The 23,579-nt window shown below is 39.9% G+C and overlaps 1 protein-coding gene across 1 annotated transcript in view; it reads left to right on the plus strand.

Moving 5' to 3' along the window:
• Positions 1–23,579, plus strand: part of zswim8 (zinc finger, SWIM-type containing 8) — a 50,681-nt gene that overhangs the window by 3,044 nt on the left and 24,058 nt on the right. Inside the window, exons 2-8 of the mRNA XM_079249291.1 lie at positions 10,005–10,158; positions 12,688–12,782; positions 15,079–15,251; positions 17,205–17,312; positions 17,907–17,988; positions 19,863–19,983; positions 22,502–22,703. Coding sequence (XP_079105417.1) covers positions 10,005–10,158; positions 12,688–12,782; positions 15,079–15,251; positions 17,205–17,312; positions 17,907–17,988; positions 19,863–19,983; positions 22,502–22,703 — 935 coding nt within the window. The remainder of the gene's footprint in view (positions 1–10,004; positions 10,159–12,687; positions 12,783–15,078; positions 15,252–17,204; positions 17,313–17,906; positions 17,989–19,862; positions 19,984–22,501; positions 22,704–23,579) is intronic.

The raw sequence follows: 23,579 nt of genomic DNA on the forward strand, positions 1-23,579 counted from the left end.
TTTGGACACATTCATTCATTGGATTTAATGGTAAAGTGTGTCCAAACTTCTGACTGGTGCTGTAGATCTGAAGCAAGCGGATTTGCAGGTTTAAACTTGGATCAGGCGCTGTGGAACATGTAAATTAATTGCACTCTTTGCAATTTGCTAATCATAAAGTTCTAAATTGTGGTATCGGTTTAAAAATTGATTCATCATTCAGTCTTATAAAGCAGTGGAGGAGAGCGGCCAACTAACAACAGCCAGTTGATGGCGGCTGATATCAAATGTGGGGGGGTATCGCAGTGCGCCATATAGAGAGAACATAGACCGTATATGAAAGATGGACAGAGCCTCCAGCGGTTAAAAGTGAAGCCTATGCAGAAGTGCATAAAACTGCAGTTCCCTCTTCATCCACTAGGGGCTCCAAAACAGCGCAAATCCCCATAGACTCCCATGTTAAAAAGACCAACTTCACAGCAGAAATAAACATGTTTACAGCCTGGTTCAAAAATCCATTTTTGGTTAATAGGTCAGGTTTATCTTCATGAAAACTGTGGGGGGGGGGGGGGGGATTTTTTTCTAACTCTCCCGTTTAAAAGTAATTTAATCTTGAAGTTCGGCATATTTAGGGGCGTGTCCTTTTGATTGACAGGTACCAATCTCCTGCTTCAAGTCAGAAGAACATAGAACAACTGTGGTTTTTAGCCGGTTAACAACGTGACTTAGCTTTAGCCAGCTTACTTCCGTTAGCTGGTTAGCTCCTGTTATCTCCAGGTTAGCTCGGTTAGCTTTTAGCTACAGAAAGCTCTGAGTTCACTCGATGTCAATCATCCGCCATGACCTCACAGCCCCCCTCTCAGCTCCACCTCTTTGCCCATATTTGTATTTTCCGGGTGAGATGACGCACATGCCCCTGCCAATATGATGGTAGGAACCGCCCTCCGAGCCTCAATTCAGCTCTTCAGAAACCTATGGGTGACGTCACGGAGGCTATGTCCATCTCTTTATATACAGACTATGAGAGAGAAGAGGATAATATGAACTTAACATTCTTGGGGTGGGCTCCTGTATATAATAGCAGGAGATGCACTGAAGTGGATTAATTTGTTGTTGCACAGATTTAGTCTCTGGTCAAATATGTAAAATCCTGTTTATTTACACAGCCCTGCGATGGACTGGTGAGCTGTCCAGGGTGTACCCTGCCTGTCGCCCAAAGCCAGCTGGGATAGGCTCCAGCTTCCCCGCGACCCTGAATTGGATTAAGCGGTTCAGAAAATGAATGAATGAATATTTACACAGTCTTGTTTAATTTTTCAACAGGACAAAAATAATTCTTTTTTTCAAGCACATATCAAAGGGAAATGTAAAGACTTGTGTAGTGAAATTCAGTGGCGGATCCTGGAAGCTTCCAGTGGGGCGACCAGGATGGATTCATGATCATTTCTGTGGTGGCGTACGTGTCTCACTAAACTGTGACGCAGTGTTTAAAGGCAGAGTATGTAAGATTTCAAGGCAATTCTTTCCACCACCAGGTGGCAAACACCAGGTCGTGAGGAAAACCACAAAACTGCTACCTCCACAAACAACCACAAGTTGGCAGTAATGAGCAAAACTGACCCCTCACCCCTCCTCCTTGCCAGCTCCAATGAGGGCAGGAATCGCTTGTGAGCTGTAGCTCACAGCCGCTCTGCAATAAATGGGCTTATACTCACCCTACTGGTGGAAAAAATGTACTTTTTTTTTTTTACTGGTCAGAAAACATTCAAGAAGGGTCTTTGTCATTAATTAAACTTGTAATTTAATAATGCATCAAATATGGACAGACTATGCTTGTAGTTATTTTTTTTAGTTAATTTATTTTGAAAATATTGAAAATCTTACATACTCTACCTTTAAAGCGAAACCCAGCTGCAACATCACGCGGCAATAAGTGTCACTGCGCCCTGAAACGAGTCAGGAATGTAGAGTTATAAGCTCAGGAAGTTACATAGTCCAGATGTAACAACAACGTAACAATGATGATGATAATAATCACTTTTTATTTATCGCAATGGAAAAATGTGGATCTGAGAGAGCAGGGGGAGCGGGCACGTTTCCCCACTGGGGAGAAGTTGGGTTGAGGGCTGCTCAAGAGCCCACAGTGGGCCACCTCTTTGGGAACACCAGGGACTTGAACGCACCACAAGGCTGTAACTCCCCAGATTTTTAGGTACTGAGATTCATCATGCAGCGCTTCAGTATTTGGAAAGCGGATGGTTGTGGAAGACGAAAAGATATTTGTATGCACACACTTGTGCAGATAAAGTAAAAATAATACATTTTTATAATACATTTAATAATAATAATACATTTTACAGACAGCTGTACTGAGTATTACTACTCTGCTGAGACATGAAGCAGTTTAGTTTATGGTGATCAGCAGAATTATGGGCTCATTTTCTCTGTATCGTTACCAAGGAAACACACACATACACACCTGTTTTATTAAAATCATAATATATCAATACACCTAAATATAATCCACACACTCTCCCGTCTGACGTTATAGCTCACCTGTAGTTATCTGCAGAGGTAAGCCTTGTCTCCTGGGCCCTCAGCAGCATTTCACAGGGACCCCCTACACCCAGCATTCATTGCCTTTTATTAGGATATTTTATTATTATTATTATTATTATTTTATTATTTATTAACAGGAACATTTGAGTAAAATCTTTATGCTAATACATTAAATTCCTCTAATTTGTGGATTTTCTTGGCAACTACTATTTGTCTACTTTATTTTCTATTTAAATGTAATTAACCCTTTCATGCAAAGTGGCCCTACAGTGGACACCCGTTCACAAGCTTTTTTCTTGCATATTCATGAATGAAGACGGTGTTTTTGTAAATAAACCACTTCAGTGGATGTTAGTGAGTCATCCAACATGTTTCCACTCACTGGAGAGTAAATGAATATATGATATAATTAAACATAATGTAATTACACAAGTTTGCCTTTGTGACAAATCAGGAAAAAATGATACAGCTTTATTTTATAGAATATTTTACATAATATAATTATGATTATGTTTTATTTCTAGATATTCTATAGAATACATTGAAATAAATAATAAATCATGATAAATACTAAACATCCATAATAAGCAAAGGATCATTGCATATGTCTGTAGAGGCAAAATATTGTATTTAAAACAATGTTGCATTATTTTTTTATTCATGCATGAATGGGTTAAAGAGGATCAGTATGATTTAACATGGTTCTCATGCAGCATACTAAACTATGAGCTGTGGCTTGTATCATGACTTTTTAGGTTTAAATGAACTAAAATAAGCAATGTAAAGAAATAAATGCAGTTTTCAGAAGCATGAAGCCAAATAAAAACATGGGAAATATTTAAAACTTAAATTTTAAAAATGGATTATTTACGTTTCTTACTAACAAACTAAAACTTAACATTATTGTCTTGACAGTTTAACTGGACAGCTTTCATTTTTATGAGAAATATGAAAGTTATTCATAATTCCATTCAATCTGATGACAACATGAGGCCAGACTAAGCTGCTATAAACTAAGTTAGCTTCTGCACCATCTGCACTGCTTCAGCTGCTCTTTCTGTCTGCCTGTTTTTCTTCTTTATTTTTCTTGGTCACAGACAGAAAGCTGCATTATGATTAACTCACTCTGTCTTGTTTGTTTAAATCGGTATGGAGAGTCTGAGAGGTGGAGGCGGGACCAGTTAGGGAGTTCTGCTCGTACGCTGCAGTTTAGACTCTGTAATGGGTTAAAGACGGTCGGATCTCGGGGGTCCGAATATTTTCCCGACGGGCCTGTTGTCAAGCGGTGGGTGTGATTATGTTGCTTGGTTGCGTCTGACAGCTGCCACTCAGTCAGTCTCTAACAGGATGTGTTCGCAGGTAAAGTGTCTGGAAACGCTATCACAGTGCCAACCCGCCCCTCCACCATTGGTGAAGAGATTAATTAAATCACTGTAAACGTCTAAAATCATCACCGTAATCAAGTATTTTCCTGTCAGTGGATCTATGGATAAAGATGAAGATATTATTTTGGATGTAGGAAACAAAAATAACTTAAAGCTAGGGTAGGTAATGTTGGGGAGTTAGCAAGATGTGAAAGTGGCGCCCTGTCTTGGCTCCTCCCCCTCTGGTTTTGCTCCTTGGGTGATCCAAGCCTTTTTTCTTACAAGGAGGTAATGTTTTTACCGCCGTTTATCTGTTTGTGTTCAAGATAACTCTAAAAGTTATAGACTTTTAGTTGGAAATGTGAAAAGGAGGAAATTACTTAATTTTGGTGGCGATCCGGATCACCGTTTGGATCCAGAAACTTTTTAAAGGCCATGACGAAGGTTAGGGCTCACTGAGTGCTTATCTAGTTGGCAGGTATTTCCACCAACAATTTTCTTTAGCAGGAGGAGGCAAATAAACATAAGCCGGGTCGGGAAATCCTTCCTGCATTTTCTCAGCCATGTTTGCCTTCCGAGTTTCTTCTTCACGACTTTGTATTTTCATCCTAACATGCTGTTTATATGCAGGGTGTGTCTATCAGGTATGGAGGGAGGGGAGGGGGAGGAGGGGAGCCGGGAGTAGAAGCTTACAAAATATAAGAAATGAACAACTTATATTCATTCCGAATGTTTTGATTGGTCAGAGTTTTTGAAGATTTACAGTAAACTGAGGGGTCTAACTGTATTTTTTATTGTTAATGATTACGGAATGTATAGACTACTATCAGAACGAGGAACCACTTCACCCAGAGTAAATGTCTCTGAGCAAGATTACCAACTATAGCTTTAAACGATTAGTTATTCTGCTCTCCACATGACTTTGGGCTTCATCCCAGTCTTTTCTACAACCAAAGTAGTCTGGCATGGATAATTTTATTCAAGGATGCCCTACTCTTGGAGGGCTACTGTCCTGTCATGTAGGTATTTATATGAGGGGTGGTAAACTCACTTCACTTCAGGGGTCATATACATTGCAATTTGATCTCAAATGATTGTTAGAGCAGTCAAAACATGGCCTTTAATAAAGCCAAAGAGGAGATGCCTTTCCCAAAATCACGAAAGATTAAGATAGATTGAGATTTAAGTTAGGTTTTGGTTCTGATCACACAACTACACAACTTTACGTGTCTTTGTCACCAGATGACTGCAGTTATTGAACTTTCAGCAGCTACATATAAGCTTCACTAAGAAGCTTTTTATCAGTCCCAAAACATCTACTGAATTAAGTTTAGTCTCCCAAATAGGCCAGAAGAAACTCCTCCATGCATTTATCTCTAGTAGACTGGATTACTGGAGCGGTCTTTTAACACACAGGTGTCAAACTCAAGTCCTCGAAGGCAGGTATCCTGCAGGTTTTTGTTGTCTCCATGCTCCAACACAAAATGAATACATAGTGAAGGTACTAATGGGTGCTGTATGGATCTGACCTACTGCGGGGTGTTCCAAAAAAGGGACTGAACTGGATGTCTTTAGTATGAAGATTTATTTAATGTTTTTGTACGTGTGGTTCTATTTAAAAAAAATACAGAAAGGAAAGAAAAGGAAACATATAAAGATACATATAGATAGATAGATAGATATTTCTTTATTTCAGACAAAATAACACAATTTAATCAATAGGTTAAAAAAGTAGCATTTATTATAGAGTCCGAAAAGGAGCAGGACGAAGCAATGCTATGTATTCCTGCCCCCCATTACAATTTTAATCTTTTCTTCCTTGCAGTTGTTAAAATAATCCTTTAAATAGTGAGTTTTCTTTTGTTCCTCTTTTTTTTAATAGAAAAGACATAACAAAATGCAAAAAATCATATAGACATGTACGCATACATACTCATGTACACATCTGCATATATACATACATACATACATACATACACATATACATACCCACATACACTCACAGAGACAAAGCAATGACATATATACATTATAGGTGGTCATACGCCTATCAATATATTTATACTTTCTTAGATATCTACATATGCAAATATATTTATGTACATACCCACATCATACACCTACATATAAACTTGCAGTTGTACATACCCCCACACATGTGCATATTTACATATGGTTAGTTTTTTAGAAGTATAGCTTTTATTCGTATAAAACAAATAAGGCACATACCTATAACCGACTAAGTAACAAATTCTATACACTGAAATAAAGTGAAGTGAAACTGAAGAAGCGCTGTCATATGCTATTGTATAACAACAGTGTCAAATATGCTATAAAAGTGCTGTAATGGCCCTTTAATGCATGCAAGGTGACAATGATGTCATGTGGCCCAGGAGCCATGCTGTCTAACCAGCGCTCTGCCTCTAACATGGCGGCCCTGCTGCAGAGCGGCCCACTAAACACCTACACTTTGAACTAGCAATGATGGTAGTGGTAACATAAATATAGTAATTGTAGCAAATAAACTAAAAAGTTTAACATCTTTATGTTGGTTTCCAGTTTACTAGTTTTCAATCAGTCACAGGATAGATTTTAAAACCCTGCTGATTACAAATTCCTTGATGGTTTAGGACCAGAATACATCTGTGATACGTTCAGAGAATATTAAGAAAGCAGAGTTCTAAGAGCCAAAGACTCAGGTCAACTAGTCCAGACCAGAAACCAGACCAGAGTCCAGACTAAACACGGAGAAGCAAAATTTAGCCATTGTGCTGCAATCAAGTCAAAGAAACTGTCCATGAAGATTAAACTTTCACCAAATGTAGACACTTTTAAACTCAGGTTAAAACATTTCTTTTCTCATTCATCTATGCATGACATCTGCACAGTAACTTAACTAATATTGCTTTATTCATTTTAATTGAATTAATGATTTTATATTGATTTTTGCTCTTTGTTGCTACCTGTTGTGTTTACTTTACACCATCTGTAATGCTTTTAATAGTCATGTGAAGCACTATGATTTGTCTGGTAGATTAAATGTGCTATACAAATAAACATGCCTAGTAATTAATGCCTAGCAATAGATAAAATAAAGATATCAACTATAGAAATATGTAGCATAGGATCACCCTCTATGCTGATGATGTATTACTTTTCCTTCAAAACTTTCAATCATCTCTTTGTCACACAATCACACTTAATAAATTCTCACCAGTCTGACTACTCCATTAGTTGACCTAAAACTAATATTTTACCCATAAGATGCACTTTTCATAATATTCTTGGTACTGCAGTACAATCAGAGCTAACAAAGTCAACTAAGCTAAATGATGTCCATCTTCTAAAAACACCTGAAGATGAAGTCTTTCCTCATATGACTCATGGGAGGAGTTGCCACCATAAAAATATCTTCTATCTAAAGTCAGTTATTGGTTTTCAATGATTCCCATTTAACCTCCCTCCACCTGGTTTAGGTCATTGGATTCTTACATCACTAAATTTCTTTGGAAAGACAAACCACCACATATTAGTTTAAAAACACTTCAAAGGACTAAAAACAGTGGTGGTTCAGACTTGCCTAATTTCCATCACTTTTTCATAACAGATTACAATACATCTCAGACTGGCTTAAACCAGACATCTAGATGAGCCATGGCTTAATGTAGAACAAGCATTATGTGAGATATGGTCATCTCTGACCTGCCATTTGCCTGGAGGAAGTTTTCTTAAAGTGTGTTTGCTTATTCCATGTAAGTTAACACCCATCTGGAACAACTCTAACTTCCTGCTAAATTTAAAAAAAAAAACTATGAACTTTACGCAGTGGGATAATATATTTGAGATGACATAATGAAGCATTTATATCACATATTATAAAATAAAACATTTATTTAATTTCAGACACTCACTTTACAAAGTAAGGCCCTGCGATGGATTGGCGAGCTGTCCAGGGTGTACCCTGCCTGTCGCCCAAAGCCAGCTGGAATAGGCTCCAGCTTCCCCGTTACCCTGAATTGGATTAAGCGGTTCAGAAGATGAATGAATGAATGAACTTTACAATATAGAATTAATAGTGCAAATTCCTGGAATATCAACAAATTAAGACTTTAATAAGTAAGAAATACAACTATATTGAAACAGATTTACAGCTTTCTACAGAGTTCATAAGTCCCAGGTCATCAATACTGTTATACTGGTAGAACGGATAATTCCACATCACTTCCAGCCTTAAAGTGGAAAACAGACTTGTCCAGTAGCTTGAATAGTCACAAAAGGTTCTGACTGTCTCCGTATTACGGTGTGTGGCCGTCCCGTGAGGGAATGGTTTCAGCTCTGTGATCTGCATAGGCTGCAAGCGGCCATTAAAAGTGAAGCAAATGCGGAAGTGCATAAAACTGCAGTTCCCCCTTCATCCACTAGAGGCTGGCTGCAAAACAGAGCAGATCCCCATAGACTCCCATGTTAAAAATATAATCTCAAAATTCGGCATATTTAGGGGTGTGTCATTTTGATTGACAGGTACCCAATCTCCTGCTTCAAGTAAGAAGAACGCAGAACAACCACAGTTTTAAGGCAGTTAACAACATGACTTAGCTTTAGCCCGCTTACCTCCGTTAGCTGGTTAGCTCCTCTTATCTCCGGGTTAGCTCGGTTAACTCTTAGCTACAGACAGCTCAGAGTTCGCTCGATATCAATCATCCACCGTGACGCTCACAGCCCCCCTCTCATTTCCACTTCTTTGCCCATATTTGTATTTTCCGGGCGAGACAACATGCCCCTGCCAAGATGGCGATGGTAGGAACCGCCCACCGAGCTTCAATTCAGCTCCTAAGAAACCTACAGGTGAGCTCACGGAGGCTTTGCCCATCTTTTTATATACAGTCTATGGTTGGCTGCTGGTTTCTTGATATGCCCCTGATCCTCATAGGGGTGCGGTTGCATTTGCCTGATCAATCAACACAACTCATCTCTAGTGTACACACACTCCTACACGCCGACACACACATGTAGACACACACCCATGCCTCTGTACATGCACATACACACTAGAACTGCATCTTATTGGGAAAAACTGACATTGCAATTTTTTTTTTCTAACCCTGCGAAATGAAAATATCCAGGAATTTTCAACAGATGATCTGAACAGTATGTTAAATTATGCAGCAATCCTCTTGTCTTGTTGCTAATAAACCTGCACTGATTTTCCCTCTTATTGTGAACGTTTGTATGGTTTTTATCTTCATTGGAGTCATTCTTATCTTTTATTGCCTGCTTTTATAGTGCCAGGTCCTGAGTACATGTTTCATTCCATAACGTGCAAACATGAATCGCGTTTTACCTTAAAGGTTTGTTTTGCCATCAGAAATAAACCAACCTGTGTGTTGGGTATCCCTGAAATTGACGAGAACATCAGGTGCATCTGCCTCCTACGTTAACAATAAACAATATATTGTGCAGCTCTTACACACACATACACTTGTGGCTGCTGTTTTCATAGATGTTCATGGTTTTTACAGTTTTTCTTCCACAGGTGCTCATGATGATGTCTGTTCTGTTTACACAGAAGCTTTAGATGCTTAATGTTTCTTTACAGGCATAGAAGACACTACTTTTTGGTTTTGCTCTCTTTCTTATCTTCTATTTTTTTTCTTTTTCTACTTTTTCCCTCTACTGTCTGTCCAGTCCAGCAGTTATAAGCAGAAATATCAAAAGCACATCTATTAAATAAATGTAATAATAATAATAATAATAATAATAAAGAATTCAACATTAAGAAACAGTTGGAACCTCCTCTTAGCAAAGTACATTTCTTCCACACAATGCATCAGTCAGACCATCGTTCTTCTGTGGTGATGCTGGACAGATTTTTTAAAAAAAAAGCCCAAATAATAATAGTTATGCAATTCTGTGTCTCTCAGATATAAATAAGAACATCACTGGCCCTTCTGATGAGAAGTGTAGTTATCAAGGTGCTGTCAACGTACTTTGTGCTTAGAGGTCAAACTCTCACCCTGCAGTGTTACATTCATCCTGCAGCTTTTAGAAAGGTGACATTAGAGTGATGGACTAACCCTCTGATGTTTCTCTGGTCATTCCCAGATGGTCAGGTGATTCCACTGGTGGAGCTTTCAGCAAAGCAGGTGGCTTTCCACATCCCATTTGAGGTGGTGGAGAAGGTTTACCCTCCCGTCCCAGAGCAGCTGCAGCTCCGCATCGCCTTCTGGAGCTTCCCTGAAAACGAGGAGGACATCAGGTGAGAAAGGCACTGAAACGTTAAAGTACATCCAGCGTGGCTCCAAGGAGACGGCAGGACTGAAGAGGAACTCTAATTAAATCATTTGCCGACATTCCTTTGTTGCTTATCGTGTTGTGTGAAAGTACTGAGGTGGAACGGTGAGGTGGAAGCTGGTCCATCTGGTCTTAACCTGGACTTTACTACTGATCAATAATTCTTTATTTACACATCCAAATAAACCAATCGCTTAAAGGATATGGATCTCCTCCGTCAAGATAAACCAGCAGTTTGTATTTCCGTTGGCTAAACATAATTAGCAAAATGTGATTTACAACCCTCCAGAAACGTTGGCACACTCTGTGAGATTTCCAGATCTCATCAACCCACATTTTATTCCCAGTGGAACATAAACAACATACCAGATGTTGAAACTAAAATATTATACCTTTATGTGAGCCACACGCTGGTGTTTGGTTAGCATCGCGGCTAACCAAGGTCGCTGGTTTGAAGAGGGGAGGGGTTCAAACAGTGGTCTTTCTGTGTGGAGTTTTTTCTTTATGTATGCGTGGACTCTGGGTACTCCGGCTTCCTTCATTCCCATGCTTGTTAGGTTAATTGGTCACTTTAAATTCACTCAGTCGAGTGTGAGGTTGTTTGTTGGCTCTGTGATGGACAGGCGACATGTCCACGGTGTTCCCTGCCTTTCGCCTACTAATTTCTGGGATACACTCCAGCTTGCCTACGACCTTGAATTGCGCTAAGCAATATAGAATATGAATGATTTATGTCCCATTCACATGTGCATTCAGGTTTGACCTCTAATCTTGTCCACAAAGCACAGAAATTCCTCCTGATTATCTGAATCATGGGGTGATGATATGCATTAATGCTGGATTATTAACCGTTAATTAACAATTACCCAGTTGCAAAGGAAGATTAACTTTCATTTTCTGCCTGTCCCTGATCCTGGTTACACACCTGCAGCTTTCAGGTTTCACAGCGCCCTCTGCTTCAGTCCTACTTCCCGTGCACAGTTATTTAAACATCCTGTGACAGCTGCAGTCAGTTCTGTAGACACGACTGAGACAGTTTTACAGGAAACAGTTAAAGTAAATAAAGAGAGTTTTACTGAGTGGACTCACTTTAAATATTCCCAGAGTTCAGATCTGAGATACGGTGGGAAGTTAATAAAACCTTCAGAGGATATTTGATCCATTTTAGGACACAATATGACTCAGAAATTCCTACAGTGGCATTCAGCTTGTTCAGCTGTGTCTCTGTGATGGACATGACATTCTCAGAACAACACCAGTATTTCTGTCGTCACCTCGCTTGGAGAGTTTAAAAAACTGGGATTTCTGCCTGATTTCCAGCTGGATGAAGACACAAACTCTCCGACATTGTTTGGCTGTGATCACCGGTATGTGTAATCCAGCAATAAAATAAAAGGACAGTAGGAAGTGTTGTGGAAACAGGATAAAAAAACATCAGACTGTTTAGGACGAAGTAGAAAACTGTTCCAGAAGAAACTTGAGTGTTTTGGCCGCATGCTGCATCTTGAAGTTGCTGAGTAAAGCCGATTATGTGTTTTGTTGTTTACATTTACAGTTAATCTTTCTAACATGATCCTTCCAGTCATGTTAGAAATAAATTTCTGCATGAAAGCTGTAATTTTAAAGATTAAATCACAATATTTGTTATATTTTTCATAATCAGTTGGGCCTGTAGACTCACTAGATCAGGGGTGTCGAACTCCAGTCCTCGAGGGCCGGTATCCGGCAGGTTTTTGTTGTTTCCCTCCACCAGCACAGCTGATTCAAATCAAATGCACCAGCAGCTTCTTGTCAACCTGTTTTCAAGTTTACGGTCAGGTGTGCTGGAGCATGGAGACAACAAAAACCTGCAGGATACCGGCCCTCGAGGACTGGAGTTCGACACCTGTGCACTAGATGGTGGGATATTCAGGTTCTCCTGAAACTGTTAGATTGCTGTTCTGTGAAATACCGCCAGCTTGGTGTTTGGATGAGTCCAAGATTGGCTAATCTTTGTCCATCTTTACATCTGAGAGACTCTGCTTTTCTAAAATGCTCCTTTTGTACCTGTCATGTGACTGACCGGTTGCCAGTTGACCCTTTTAGCTGTCATTTGTTCCTCCACTTGTTTCTGATTTGTTTCAGTTACTTTTCTTGCTCCTGTAAATCTTTTTACAGACGTGTTGCTGCATCAGATTCACGTATTTTCCATGAAAGTGTCCCAGTTTCAACATCTGATCAGTTGTTTATGTTCTGTTGGGTAAAAAATAGGTTTATGAGATTAGGTAATAATTGAATTTGGTTGCCGAAAGAACAACCGTCAGGTGAACTCTGGTCCTCTGTAACGGTTTCATCTACCTCTTTTGCTTCTGTTTATTAAATAAACAACCTCTGTATTATTAAAATCCCCAGTGTGCATCATTCCTAACATTCCCAATTAGCTGCAGCTACTACAGATCTTCATCTTTGTGTTCCTCTTCTCCCACTGAGCAGCATGTTTGTCACTCTGCTGCAGGTTGTATTCCTGCCTTGCCAATGGGAGTCCTGATGAGTTCCAACGCGGAGAGCAGCTTTATCGGATCAGAGCTGTCAAAGACCCTCTTCAGATTGGTAAGTGGAAGCATTTTTTGAGCCTTTGTGGTGTTTGGAGGCTGTTAGATATAACTGTGTTCTTATAATAACTATGTATTGATCTTCAATTCATCTGGTGTTTCCGAATGCTGTTTCATTTCAGGACAAAACACTTAGAGCGGCTCTATGATGCTATTTCTAGTTTTCTGAGCTTCCTACAGTGTTATCGTGTTGAATACTCATCAGACATATGAGCGGCGCAGTTTTTTATCAGCTAAACACGTGAGTTTTCCAGCACACTATTCGTCCGGTTTCTATGACGACAGAAACTATTGGTTTTAGAGAGTTTTTTTCTACTTTGAAATTTTAGTGACGTCCTGTGGGAGGGACTCAGTAATTGGTCATCTTCTCCAGGTTGTGCACGTTCATGAGAAGAAAGCCACGCCCACCTTCACTGCTCAGTATAAGTACCCTTGGCAGTTGACCAATCAGACGCAGCGACAGACAGGCAGAGGGCGGAGCTTTCTCTGTTGGCTTGTTTCTGTCAGAGGCTGATCTGAGAAGATCAATACAAAAAGAATGAAGGGCTTTGTAAAAAAAAAAAAAAAAAAAAACGTAATTATTTCTTGCCCCGCTGGACTTGCATATTAAAACAAATTAGACTGAAATGTGCATCATAGAGGCACTTTAAAATCATAAATATAAGAGAATAACAGCAAAAAAAAAAAAAAAACCAAAAAACAATTTCAGTTGCCACAAACAGCATTCCTTCTTCAATACACAGTTTATTTAACACAACATGAACGAGTCACAATGTGGAACTTGATAACAACACACTATCAAGCTCCTGCTTTCATTATGTTGATAATATTTAAAGGACAAATATCAGAGATATGAGGGATGAAACAAATTTCATTGTTTTGCACTATAGTGTAAGATATATGCCTAGGTGTCCCTTTGAAGAAGAAAATGTTACGTTTGCTCAACTATATTTTATATAGTTATTCATTTCTAATGCTGTTGATCAGGGCAGGAAAACCAAATAGAAAAATTGAACATCGTAATTTTTGTTTCACAATTTTAAAATTTAAAAGATTTTTTTCAAATAAGTAAAAATGAACCATTATAAATTTTTGTCATTTTAATATATTTTTTATTGATGTTTTTACTTGTCTTCTTGGGCATTATAGCAGCAGAATGATGGTCTGGCTACTGTGTTGTTTTTTCCTGATTGAAATAAAAAAAAAAAGACTTGCAAAAAACAAGTTTTCTACATTTCTTTTTGTTTTTAGTCTAAAAAAACAGCAATATTGAAGAATTATGAGAATCGCAATTTAAATTGAATCAGCACCCCCAAAAAATCGTAATCGAATTCGGACAAAAGCATATCGTCACAGCCCTACTGTTGATTGTGAGTTATGATACCATCAAATTTACTCATCTCTATGGCGTATTAAGAGCCAAATTCCCACCCTTTTTCTCTTGGATATATGGCTTAGTACAATATTGCTATTATGGTGCTTAGGGGTTGTATTATGTGTGAGTAGAGGAGAAAAAAATAAATATTTCCCCTTGGAGAGTCCTTGATCTTTCACTCTTTTTTTTCCCCCCACAATGAGTACTTTCCTGTTTCAAACCACTGGTTTTATTTTGTAGAAAAATTACCAAAAAGTTTGAACCAGTTGGAAAAACATGAACAAGGTGTATCAGAATAAGATATGTAAATAAACAGGTGAATAAAAGAACAAAGTAGTTAACAGATGCAACTGGAGAAGCCGTTCAGAAGACTGTATGTGACAGAGTTCTGAACGGGTTCTGTCCACAAGGTCAGAAGAGTCATTTTAAACAGAGTGTTTGGAAAGACAGACTCTAGGAAGATGATAGTAAGTGTCAACACCCTTGCGATAACTTGAAATATGATTCTTACACATCATCATTGTCCACCTCCTGCACAAATCCCTTCCTGGGGTCAGATTGCCCCAGACGAGCAACGTTGTGTTGTAAATTCAGGTAGCACAACCTGAGCTCACACACTAACGTGGAGTGCAGGAATGATGATGCCGGACATGGAAAACGAGAGATACCCATAAGAACAGAGTACACAAGATTAGATATAGATGTAGATACAGTCAACTTTCCTCTGTGTTTAATGAATTTGTGGGAACTGGAAGGTGTGTGTGTGTGTGTGTGTGTGTGTGTGTGTGTGTGTGTGTGTGTACAGGTATTGCTGCTCTGAAAATCTCTTTATTTTCTTTTTTTCTTTTGGAACTGTTAACTATCTTGTCTTTTAATCTGGCTTGATTGTGTATTCTCCTGTTTTTTCCTGTTCCACCAGGCTTCCACCTCAGTGCTACTGTCGTTTCCAGTCAGTCCGGTCAGTCTAAGGGAGCCTACAATGTGGCGGTCATGTTTGATCGCTGCCGCATCACTTCCTGCAGCTGTACCTGTGGTGCAGGGGCGAAATGGTGCGCCCATGTGGTGGCGCTGTGCCTCTTCAGAATCCACAATGTGAGTTTGTGTCTATGAAAATTAATTATTGACTAAGTTAGCCCGATGAAAACATACATTTAAAGTCTGCATATCAATGATGAGGGAGGTAAATTACAAGGGTTGTAACTGTACTTTTATTCTTGTACAGATTATTTGTAAAAATTATTGGGATGAGGCAGTGTTCCCACACAGATGGGTAACTGCGTAGCACTATAGCTAAAGATTCTGTCTATTGGATGTTGTGGCTTTCATAGCTTATGGCTATCAGACGTTATGGCTAGCTGGTATTGTGGCTGCCGGATGTTATGGCTATCGATGGTTATGGGTTATAGATGTTATGTCTAGCTGGCATTATACCTACTGGATGTTATGTCTATTGGAGGTTATGGCTCATAGATGTTATGGCTAGCTGGCATTATGCCTACTGGATGTTATATCTATCGGAGGTTATGACTCATAGATGTTATGGCTAGCTGGTATTGTGGCTGCCGGATGTTATGGCTATCGATGGTTATGGGTTATAGATGTTATGGCTAGCTGGCATTATGCCTACTGGATGTTATGTCTATTGGAGGTTATGGCTCATAGATGTTATGGCTAGCTGGCATTATACCTACTGGATGTTATATCTATCGGAGGTTATGACTCATAGATGTTATGGCTAGCTGGCATTATGGCTACCGGATGTTATTGCTATCAGAGGTTATGCCTTGTAGACGTTATGGCTAGCTGGCATTATGCCTACCGGATGTAATGGCTATTGGAGGTTATGGCTTGTAGACGTTATGGCTAGCTGGCATTATGCCTACCGGATGTAATGGCTATTGGAGGTTATGGCTTGTAGACGTTATGGCTCGCTGGCATTATGCCTACTGGATGTAATGGCTATTGGAGGTTATGGCTTGTAGACGTTATGGCTCGCTGGCATTATGCCTACCGGATGTAATGGCTATTGGAGGTTATGGCTTGTAGACGTTATGGCTAGCTGGCATTATGCCTACCGGATGTAATGGCTATTGGAGGTTATGGCTTGTAGACGTTATGGCTAGCTGGCATTATGCCTACCGGATGTAATGGCTATTGGAGGTTATGGCTTGTAGACGTTATGGCTAGCTGGCATTATGTCTACCGGATGTTGTGGCTATCAGAGGTTATGGCTCATAGACGTTATGGCCAACTGGCATTATGCCTACCGGATGTTTTGGCTATCAGAGGTTATGGCTCGTAGACGTTATGGCTAGTTGGCATTATGTCTACCGGATGTTGTGGCTATCAGAGGTTATGGCTCGTAGACGTTATTACTAGCTGGCATTATGCCTACCAGATGTTGTGGCTATTGGAGGTTATGACTCGACTAGAAAACGTTATGGCTAACTGGCATATGCCTACCGGATGTTATGGCTATCAAACAATATGACTAACAGACTATATTGTTCATGAACATCTAACTTTTGATTTAATTAATATTTGTACAAATTTGAGTAAATTATCTTTATCTGCCTTTTTATGTTATATTTTTATTTAATAATTTTAATGGGAGAATTTACTACAAGCAGTTTACCTTTTTGTCTTTGGTTTCATTTTAAATAGAATCAAAGCTGTTCCTGTTTTTTTTTTTTTTGTTTTTTTTTGCATTGGTTTCTGTACTTTACTGAAAAGTATTGCGTACTTTAAGCCAAGGTATGTTCTAAACTGTGATTTTGTTGTACTGTTACGCGCTTATAAACTCCTGAAATGGTGTATTAGCAGAGCTGAAGTTGCACTCAGTGTCATATGGAAAACACTGTAGACTCTGGAGGAGTTGGGTGGTCTTAGTAACAGTGAAGTTCAGCTCACTGAATCAGGGTAGAAAGTAAATATTTTCCAGATCCTTTCTCAGGAATCTTGTTTAATCTCAGATTTTGGGATTTTTCTCAGTTCAAGGTTATTTTGATTGAAATGTTGACATCCAGTCATGTTTTATGTACGCAGGCTTCAGCTGTGTGTCTGAGGGCTCCAGTCTCTGAGTCCCTGTCCAGGCTGCAGAGGGACCAGCTCCAGAAGTTTGCTCAGTACCTCATCAGTGAGCTGCCTCAGCAGGTAACATCCACATTGTGACCAAGCTGCTGTATGACCACAGAAACCTGAAACGTTGAGGGTGGGAAAGGGTGGCGGCACAGGTCTAATATGGTTTTTGGAACGTTATAGCTGGCCTGGTTTTGGTATTTTCATTAAGGCTGGTGGGTTTGATATACTAAAGGAAACCTTTTCAGCATCATTCGTTTACTTTTTGTCTGACATGATTGAGATTTTGGGTCTTTTTCCAGACATTTCTAAAACTTTTCCAACATTAAACTGCTTTTCTGGTGGAGTGGTTACTCGTTACATTAACCATACTTAATCACCAGCAGAAATCTTTCACACTGCATGGTATCCAGACAGCACCAGAATAAGTAAAATCTGTGTTTTCAAAGATTAGATTTCCTTCTAATCTTTCCAGTCTTACAGCAGGTGGTTATTTGGGTTTAATTAGATAGTGTTGGTTAAGATGTAAACCATTTCAGTCACCAGATTTATGCCAGCTGTCCCAGTCCAGCTGCTCTGGCAAGATGTGATAACACTGTATTTCTACATTGTTAGCCATCTACTCACCACATGACAAAACATGGTGTTAATTAACCTCTTTGTCTTCAGATCTTACCTACGGCCCAGCGGCTGCTGGATGAACTGCTGTCCTCTCAGTCTACAGCCATCAACACTGTCTGTGGAGCTCCAGGTATGGTCCATGGTTTGAGCAGAACCACCTCCAGGTTCTTTCATCTCTAACCTCTGACAGACACAGCTCCCTTTCTGTTAATTACGAACTGGATCCACCAAAGCATGCTGGGAGCATCCACTGAAAGTCACCACTACTGAGGAATAACTGCCAGATGTGATCTATAAAGTGATTTTTTTTCCATAACAGCAGCAGTGTGGCCTTTTTATGATGCTACCATAGGAAAGGTGAGGTGGACTTGAACGCTGCGACCAGATAACAGACAGGGTTGATTCTGTGTGTGAGAAGGGAAACTAAAACCTGATGAGCAGGATGCCGCTCATCCTTTTCTCTGTGTCTGCATCAAGCAGCAGGACATGCATCCTGCTAACACAGCCTTGTGTTTCACCAGAAACTCACATTTAGGAGCTTCTTGCTCTCCATCAGCCCGAACCAAACACTGGTACCCTCCTGATCTACAGCGGTAGAGCAGGCCCTGCAAAATAATCCGCCACTCAGGGCCCCTAAAGGCACTAGAAATGATTCGAATGAAGTGATTTGGTAAAAAATTATAAATATATTTGAATAATTTAAAACAAAAATTGTAATGCACATAAAAACATGAAATCATTTTCATTATGGTAATGTGCCAGAAAGGTTTTAAGGTCAGCCTCTTCAAGAAGTCTTTAATGCCACGTGTATGTGATACATGCAGACCCCACATCTGCTGCACACTGATCTATGCAGGACATTTTACCAGCGTGGCCAAGATGACACAGAACTTAGAGCTGGCAGGCCAGTCAGTAAATAACACTAGCTGCAATGTCCAGCAGGAACGTTGTGAACTTGGGTTAGAACTACAGTGTGAAATAATGTGATGTGTGACGTAATCACACATCTAAATAATGGGATTCTTGGGTGTCTGGAAACCCATATTTACACGTTCCTAAACATCACAGAAGATATGAACCTTGAAGGTGAGATGATTGGTATTTCAAACATCTCTGACCCAAAAGCAATATGGAAAAATAAACATTTAAATTTAGGAAATGACCCGTTCAGTTTAAATAAATTAGACTTTTTCATTAAATCGGAAGAATTTACCTGCATTGGTGCGAATCAGATGGGCTGCACGGTGGCGCAGTGGTTAGCACTGTGGCCTCACAGCAAGAAGGTTGCTGGTTCGATCCTTGGCTGGTTTGGTCAGTGGCCTTTCTGTGTGGAGTTTGCATGTTCTCCCCATGTATGCGTGGGTTCTCCGGGTTCTCCGGCTTCCTCCCACCATCCAAAGACATGCATGATAGGTTAATTGGTCACTCTAAATTGCCCCTAGGAGTGAGTGTGAGCGTGAGTGGTTGTTCGTCTCTCTGTGTGGCCCTGCGATGGACTGGCGAGCTGTCCAGGGTGTACCCTGCCTGTCGCCCAAAGCCGGCTGGGATAGGCTCCAGCTTCCCCGCGACCCTGAATTGGAATAAGCGGTTCGGAAAATGAATGAATGAATGAATGAATGAATGGTGCGAATCAGACCTACGAGCCAAATGAAACCCTTCTAAAGCCTCAAAACCTGCAGTTAGTTTATTTTAGGTTGAGTCAAGCAGTTAGGACCCAAAGAAGCTTTAAGTTTACGTCGCCTTCTTTTCAATCAATACTATATCTAATTAATTAGCTTGTAATAATAATGCTATGATAATGCTAACAACGAGCAAACCGCTTTGACTGGATTGAGCTTTTTTTCTTTCGTAAACACGTGTTGTGTGAACTGTCCACAGAGAGCAGAGTGGTGTTATTCAGCTTTGTGCTTAGCAGGAATAAAAGATGAAGATTGCTTTAATCCTGCAGGATAAATAGTTTCTGTTTGTCTTCCTCATATTCTGATGACATGTTGTTCTGTTCAGACCCCACAGCAGGCCCTTCAGCATCTGATCAGAGCACTTGGTACCTGGATGAGTCGACCCTGAGTGATAACATCAAGAAGACTCTGCATAAGTTCTGTGGGCCCTCACCTGTTGTCTTCAGGTACTTCCTCCTCTTCCTCACATCTCCTGCATGTTTCCTGAAAGAAATAAGGCTGCACTCCAGTCTTTTTCTCGCGTCATTCAGTTCATTATTTGCATTCACAACAAAAATCTTCAGAATTAAGACCACAATCCAGTTCAGCCCGTTAAGTGCAATCCAGTTATATCCAGTTAAGTCATTTTGATTTTAATCCACATCACAAGTACAGTTCAGAAACATTCAAATTAATCCATAAAAAGTTGCTCAGGAAAGGAAACCAGAAATTCAGTCCTCCATAATGTATGTGAGGTAGTGTGTCCAAGGTTGAAGATTGGACGTAGACAGAGTCAACAGTCCTGGGATTTCCTTAAAGATGAACATTTATTTTCCACAAATTGTCCATCATACAGTTTCAAAGATCGGGGCAATCAGTCACCAGTTTCATAGCCTTTTCCTTCACTCTCTCTCCTCGCGAACTCCCAAAACTGATTACTTATATACCCTATTAGACACACACCTGATTTGATTTAGCTTAAACCATTTCCCCAAATCACTATTCCCAGCAACCTTATTCTACATCAACATAACAAACAAACCAAATTCTTAAACAAACAAAAATACACAAAAGGAATACCACTTCTAATACATTATTTCAAATAAGCCCAGACTTAAAGAAACTACAGAAGAGGAAATCCTCCACTTGGTTTCTCCCAATCAGCTTGGAAGTCCCTCACACCTGCAATGAGGAAGTGCTGGGTTGGCCATTTCCCAACACCTGTCCTGCAAGGTGGAGTTAAATAAAGAATAATATTAAATGATAACACAATGAAAAATGCAACACAATGCAAACTCTAACAACCCGGGATAGTAAGTGCAGCATGGTTACCTGGCAACAAAAACGTCAGATAATTCTATATGGAGAGGAAAGAGAGCAGAGAGGAGCCCAGTGCATCATGGGACGTCTCCCAGCAGCCTCAGCCTACAGCAGGAGGACTAAAGGGATCAGGGTTACACAAAGTGTGTAAACGGACTTCTCTTCTGGTCATACGTCGATCACTGAAAGCGCTACATCATCTGCCCGATCACACCTCTGTTGTGATGAATCCATTCTCTGATCACGTTTATACCCCGGTGGACGCACTGAGAAGCACCGTGGGTTCCCAAAGACACTTTCCCATGTGGCCAGGGTAAACCTGGAATCGATCCACCAACTTTCTGGTTGGCACACGACTGTTGCTGAGCTACCACCGTCTGCCAGTAGGAAGTCTGATCTGAAAGCTACATATAATGTCTGCCTCCCAAAGCCGAACTGGGAACTGGTTCCATAGAGAGGGTCTGATTACAGAAGCTTCTGCCTCCCGTTCTAAATAAAATCAAGACATGCTTTATTTCTGAAGCACTTTTCATGCCACAGAGTGCTTTACAAGATAAAAATCTGGAAATAAAGATTAAAAATAAACATTCACACACAAAAGTTTATAGCAAGACATTTAAAGACAATAAAAAAAACAGACTCAAGTTGTTTTCCACAGATTAATACGCACACAAGGTCTTCTACTGTCTTCTACTGGGAGAACCTGTGGGAACCACCAGTAAACCTGAGGGTGAAGCACTCTGCTGGGAGAATCTAAAACTCTGAGACTTTTTAGATCTAATGGAGCTCGGTCTCCAAGAGCTTTTTATGTTAAAATTATTTTAAATTCTGTTCTGGACTAAACAGGAACTTCATAAAGAGGCTACTGGGAGACTTCCCATGATGCACTGGGCTCTCTGTTCTCTTTAATCTCCACATAGAAACATCTGTCATTGTTTCTCAGCCAGACTGAGAGAAGTCTGATCTCTGCTGATAATTCCCATCAGAACCATCGCGGCAGCATTTTGGACCAGATGGAGACTTTTCTGAACATTTCTGGGGCAGAAGAAGAATCCGTAACTGAAGCGGTCCAACCCGGAAATAACAAATCCAGGCAGGGATTTGTTATCCAGGCTTTCATCCCCCCCAGGACAGGTTGATTCCTAGTTTGGGATTTTGTATGGCTGGAAGAAAGGGGTCCTTGCTTCCTACTCCTGTGCAGATTTATATAAAATCTTCCAAATACAAATAACACTGATATCAACACTAGTAGAGTCATGTCAACACTTCCAGATATTTGTTCAGAATAAACTTTATTATCACCAAACAGAAAGTTGTCATGGACAACAGAGTATCTGAAGCAGGTATCAGCGCTAAACAACATGGATGATTGCATGTCAGATATCAGAACAGACCTTCAGGACAACCAGCTCTACCACCTGAACCAGTAAATACAAGCTGAATAAACTGTTCCATAAGAAGAAAACCAGTTAAACCATCATGAAACCAACATTGTACTAAAACGATTCGCTTACTTACAAAATTTAATCCCTAAAATTTGATGAAAGCTACAAATTGCAGTTGAATGATGTGTAAAATCTTAATCTATCTAACGTGTGTTGGATAGATTAGATCCGTCATGGAAGTGTGTTCGCTGGTTGAAGATATTCTCTGTGTCGTCACCAGCGATGTGAACTCCATGTACCTTTCATCCACCGAGCCACCGGCAGCAGCAGAGTGGGCGTGCTTGCTGCGCCCTCTGAGGGGCAGAGAGCCAGAGGGCATCTGGAACCTTCTGTCCATCGTCAGGGAGATGTTTAAGAGACGAGATAGCAACGCTGCCCCACTGCTGGAGATCCTCACTGAGCAGTGCCTTAACTATGAGCAGGTATGTCGGGACTCTGTGACTTAAACTAAACATTTAACTGGTGTAATCTTATGTAGATTATATAAACTGTTTGAAAATTTAAATTTCTCTTAATTATCTAAAATATGTTGTATATAATGAAGGTGTGTGTGTTTTACTTTCACTCATTAATACTTGCTCTTATAAAAATATTTGCAATGAAGAATTTCACGGCGCTGAGGGCTGAAAATCACACTGAAATATTTGCTAATTAATCATACTCGAGGTAACCTGGTCAGTTAACTGTGATACAGGAGGTCCTTCTCAACTTTACGTTTTGACTTTACGACACTCATTAAATAAATGTACATTTTTTTAAAAAGTAGCGCAAGTTTGGAAGTTACAAGGGTCCATATACGCTCTTATAATATGTCACATGGAGGCTGAGATGACACCTCAGTGCGTAATGTAATTACCTGTACTGTTTTCCATCAATATGATGTATAATTTGTGTGTTTAGATGGTTATTTAGTGATCAAGGTGGCAATGTGGGGTATTTAAAGGTAGAGTATGTAAGATTTTCAATATTTTCAAAATGAATTAACTAAAAAAATAACTACAATCATGATTAGATAGTTTTTTAAACATGTAGGTTCCAGTCAGTCCATATTTGATGCGTTATTAAATTACAAGTTTAATTAATGACAAAGACCCTTCTTGAATGTTTTCTGACCAGTAAAAAGAAAAGTACATTTTTTCCACCAGTAGGGGGAGTATAAGCCCATTTATTGCAGAGCGGCTCTGAGCTACAGCTCACAAGAGATTCCTGCCCTCATTGGAGCTGGCAAGGAGGAGGGGTGAGGGGTCAGTTTTGCTCATTACTGCCAACCTGTGGTCATTTGTGGAGGTAGCAGTTTT

This window comes from Telmatherina bonti, assembly GCF_933228915.1.
Source record: "Telmatherina bonti genome assembly, chromosome: 11".
NCBI classification, from domain to species: domain Eukaryota; kingdom Metazoa; phylum Chordata; class Actinopteri; order Atheriniformes; family Telmatherinidae; genus Telmatherina; species Telmatherina bonti.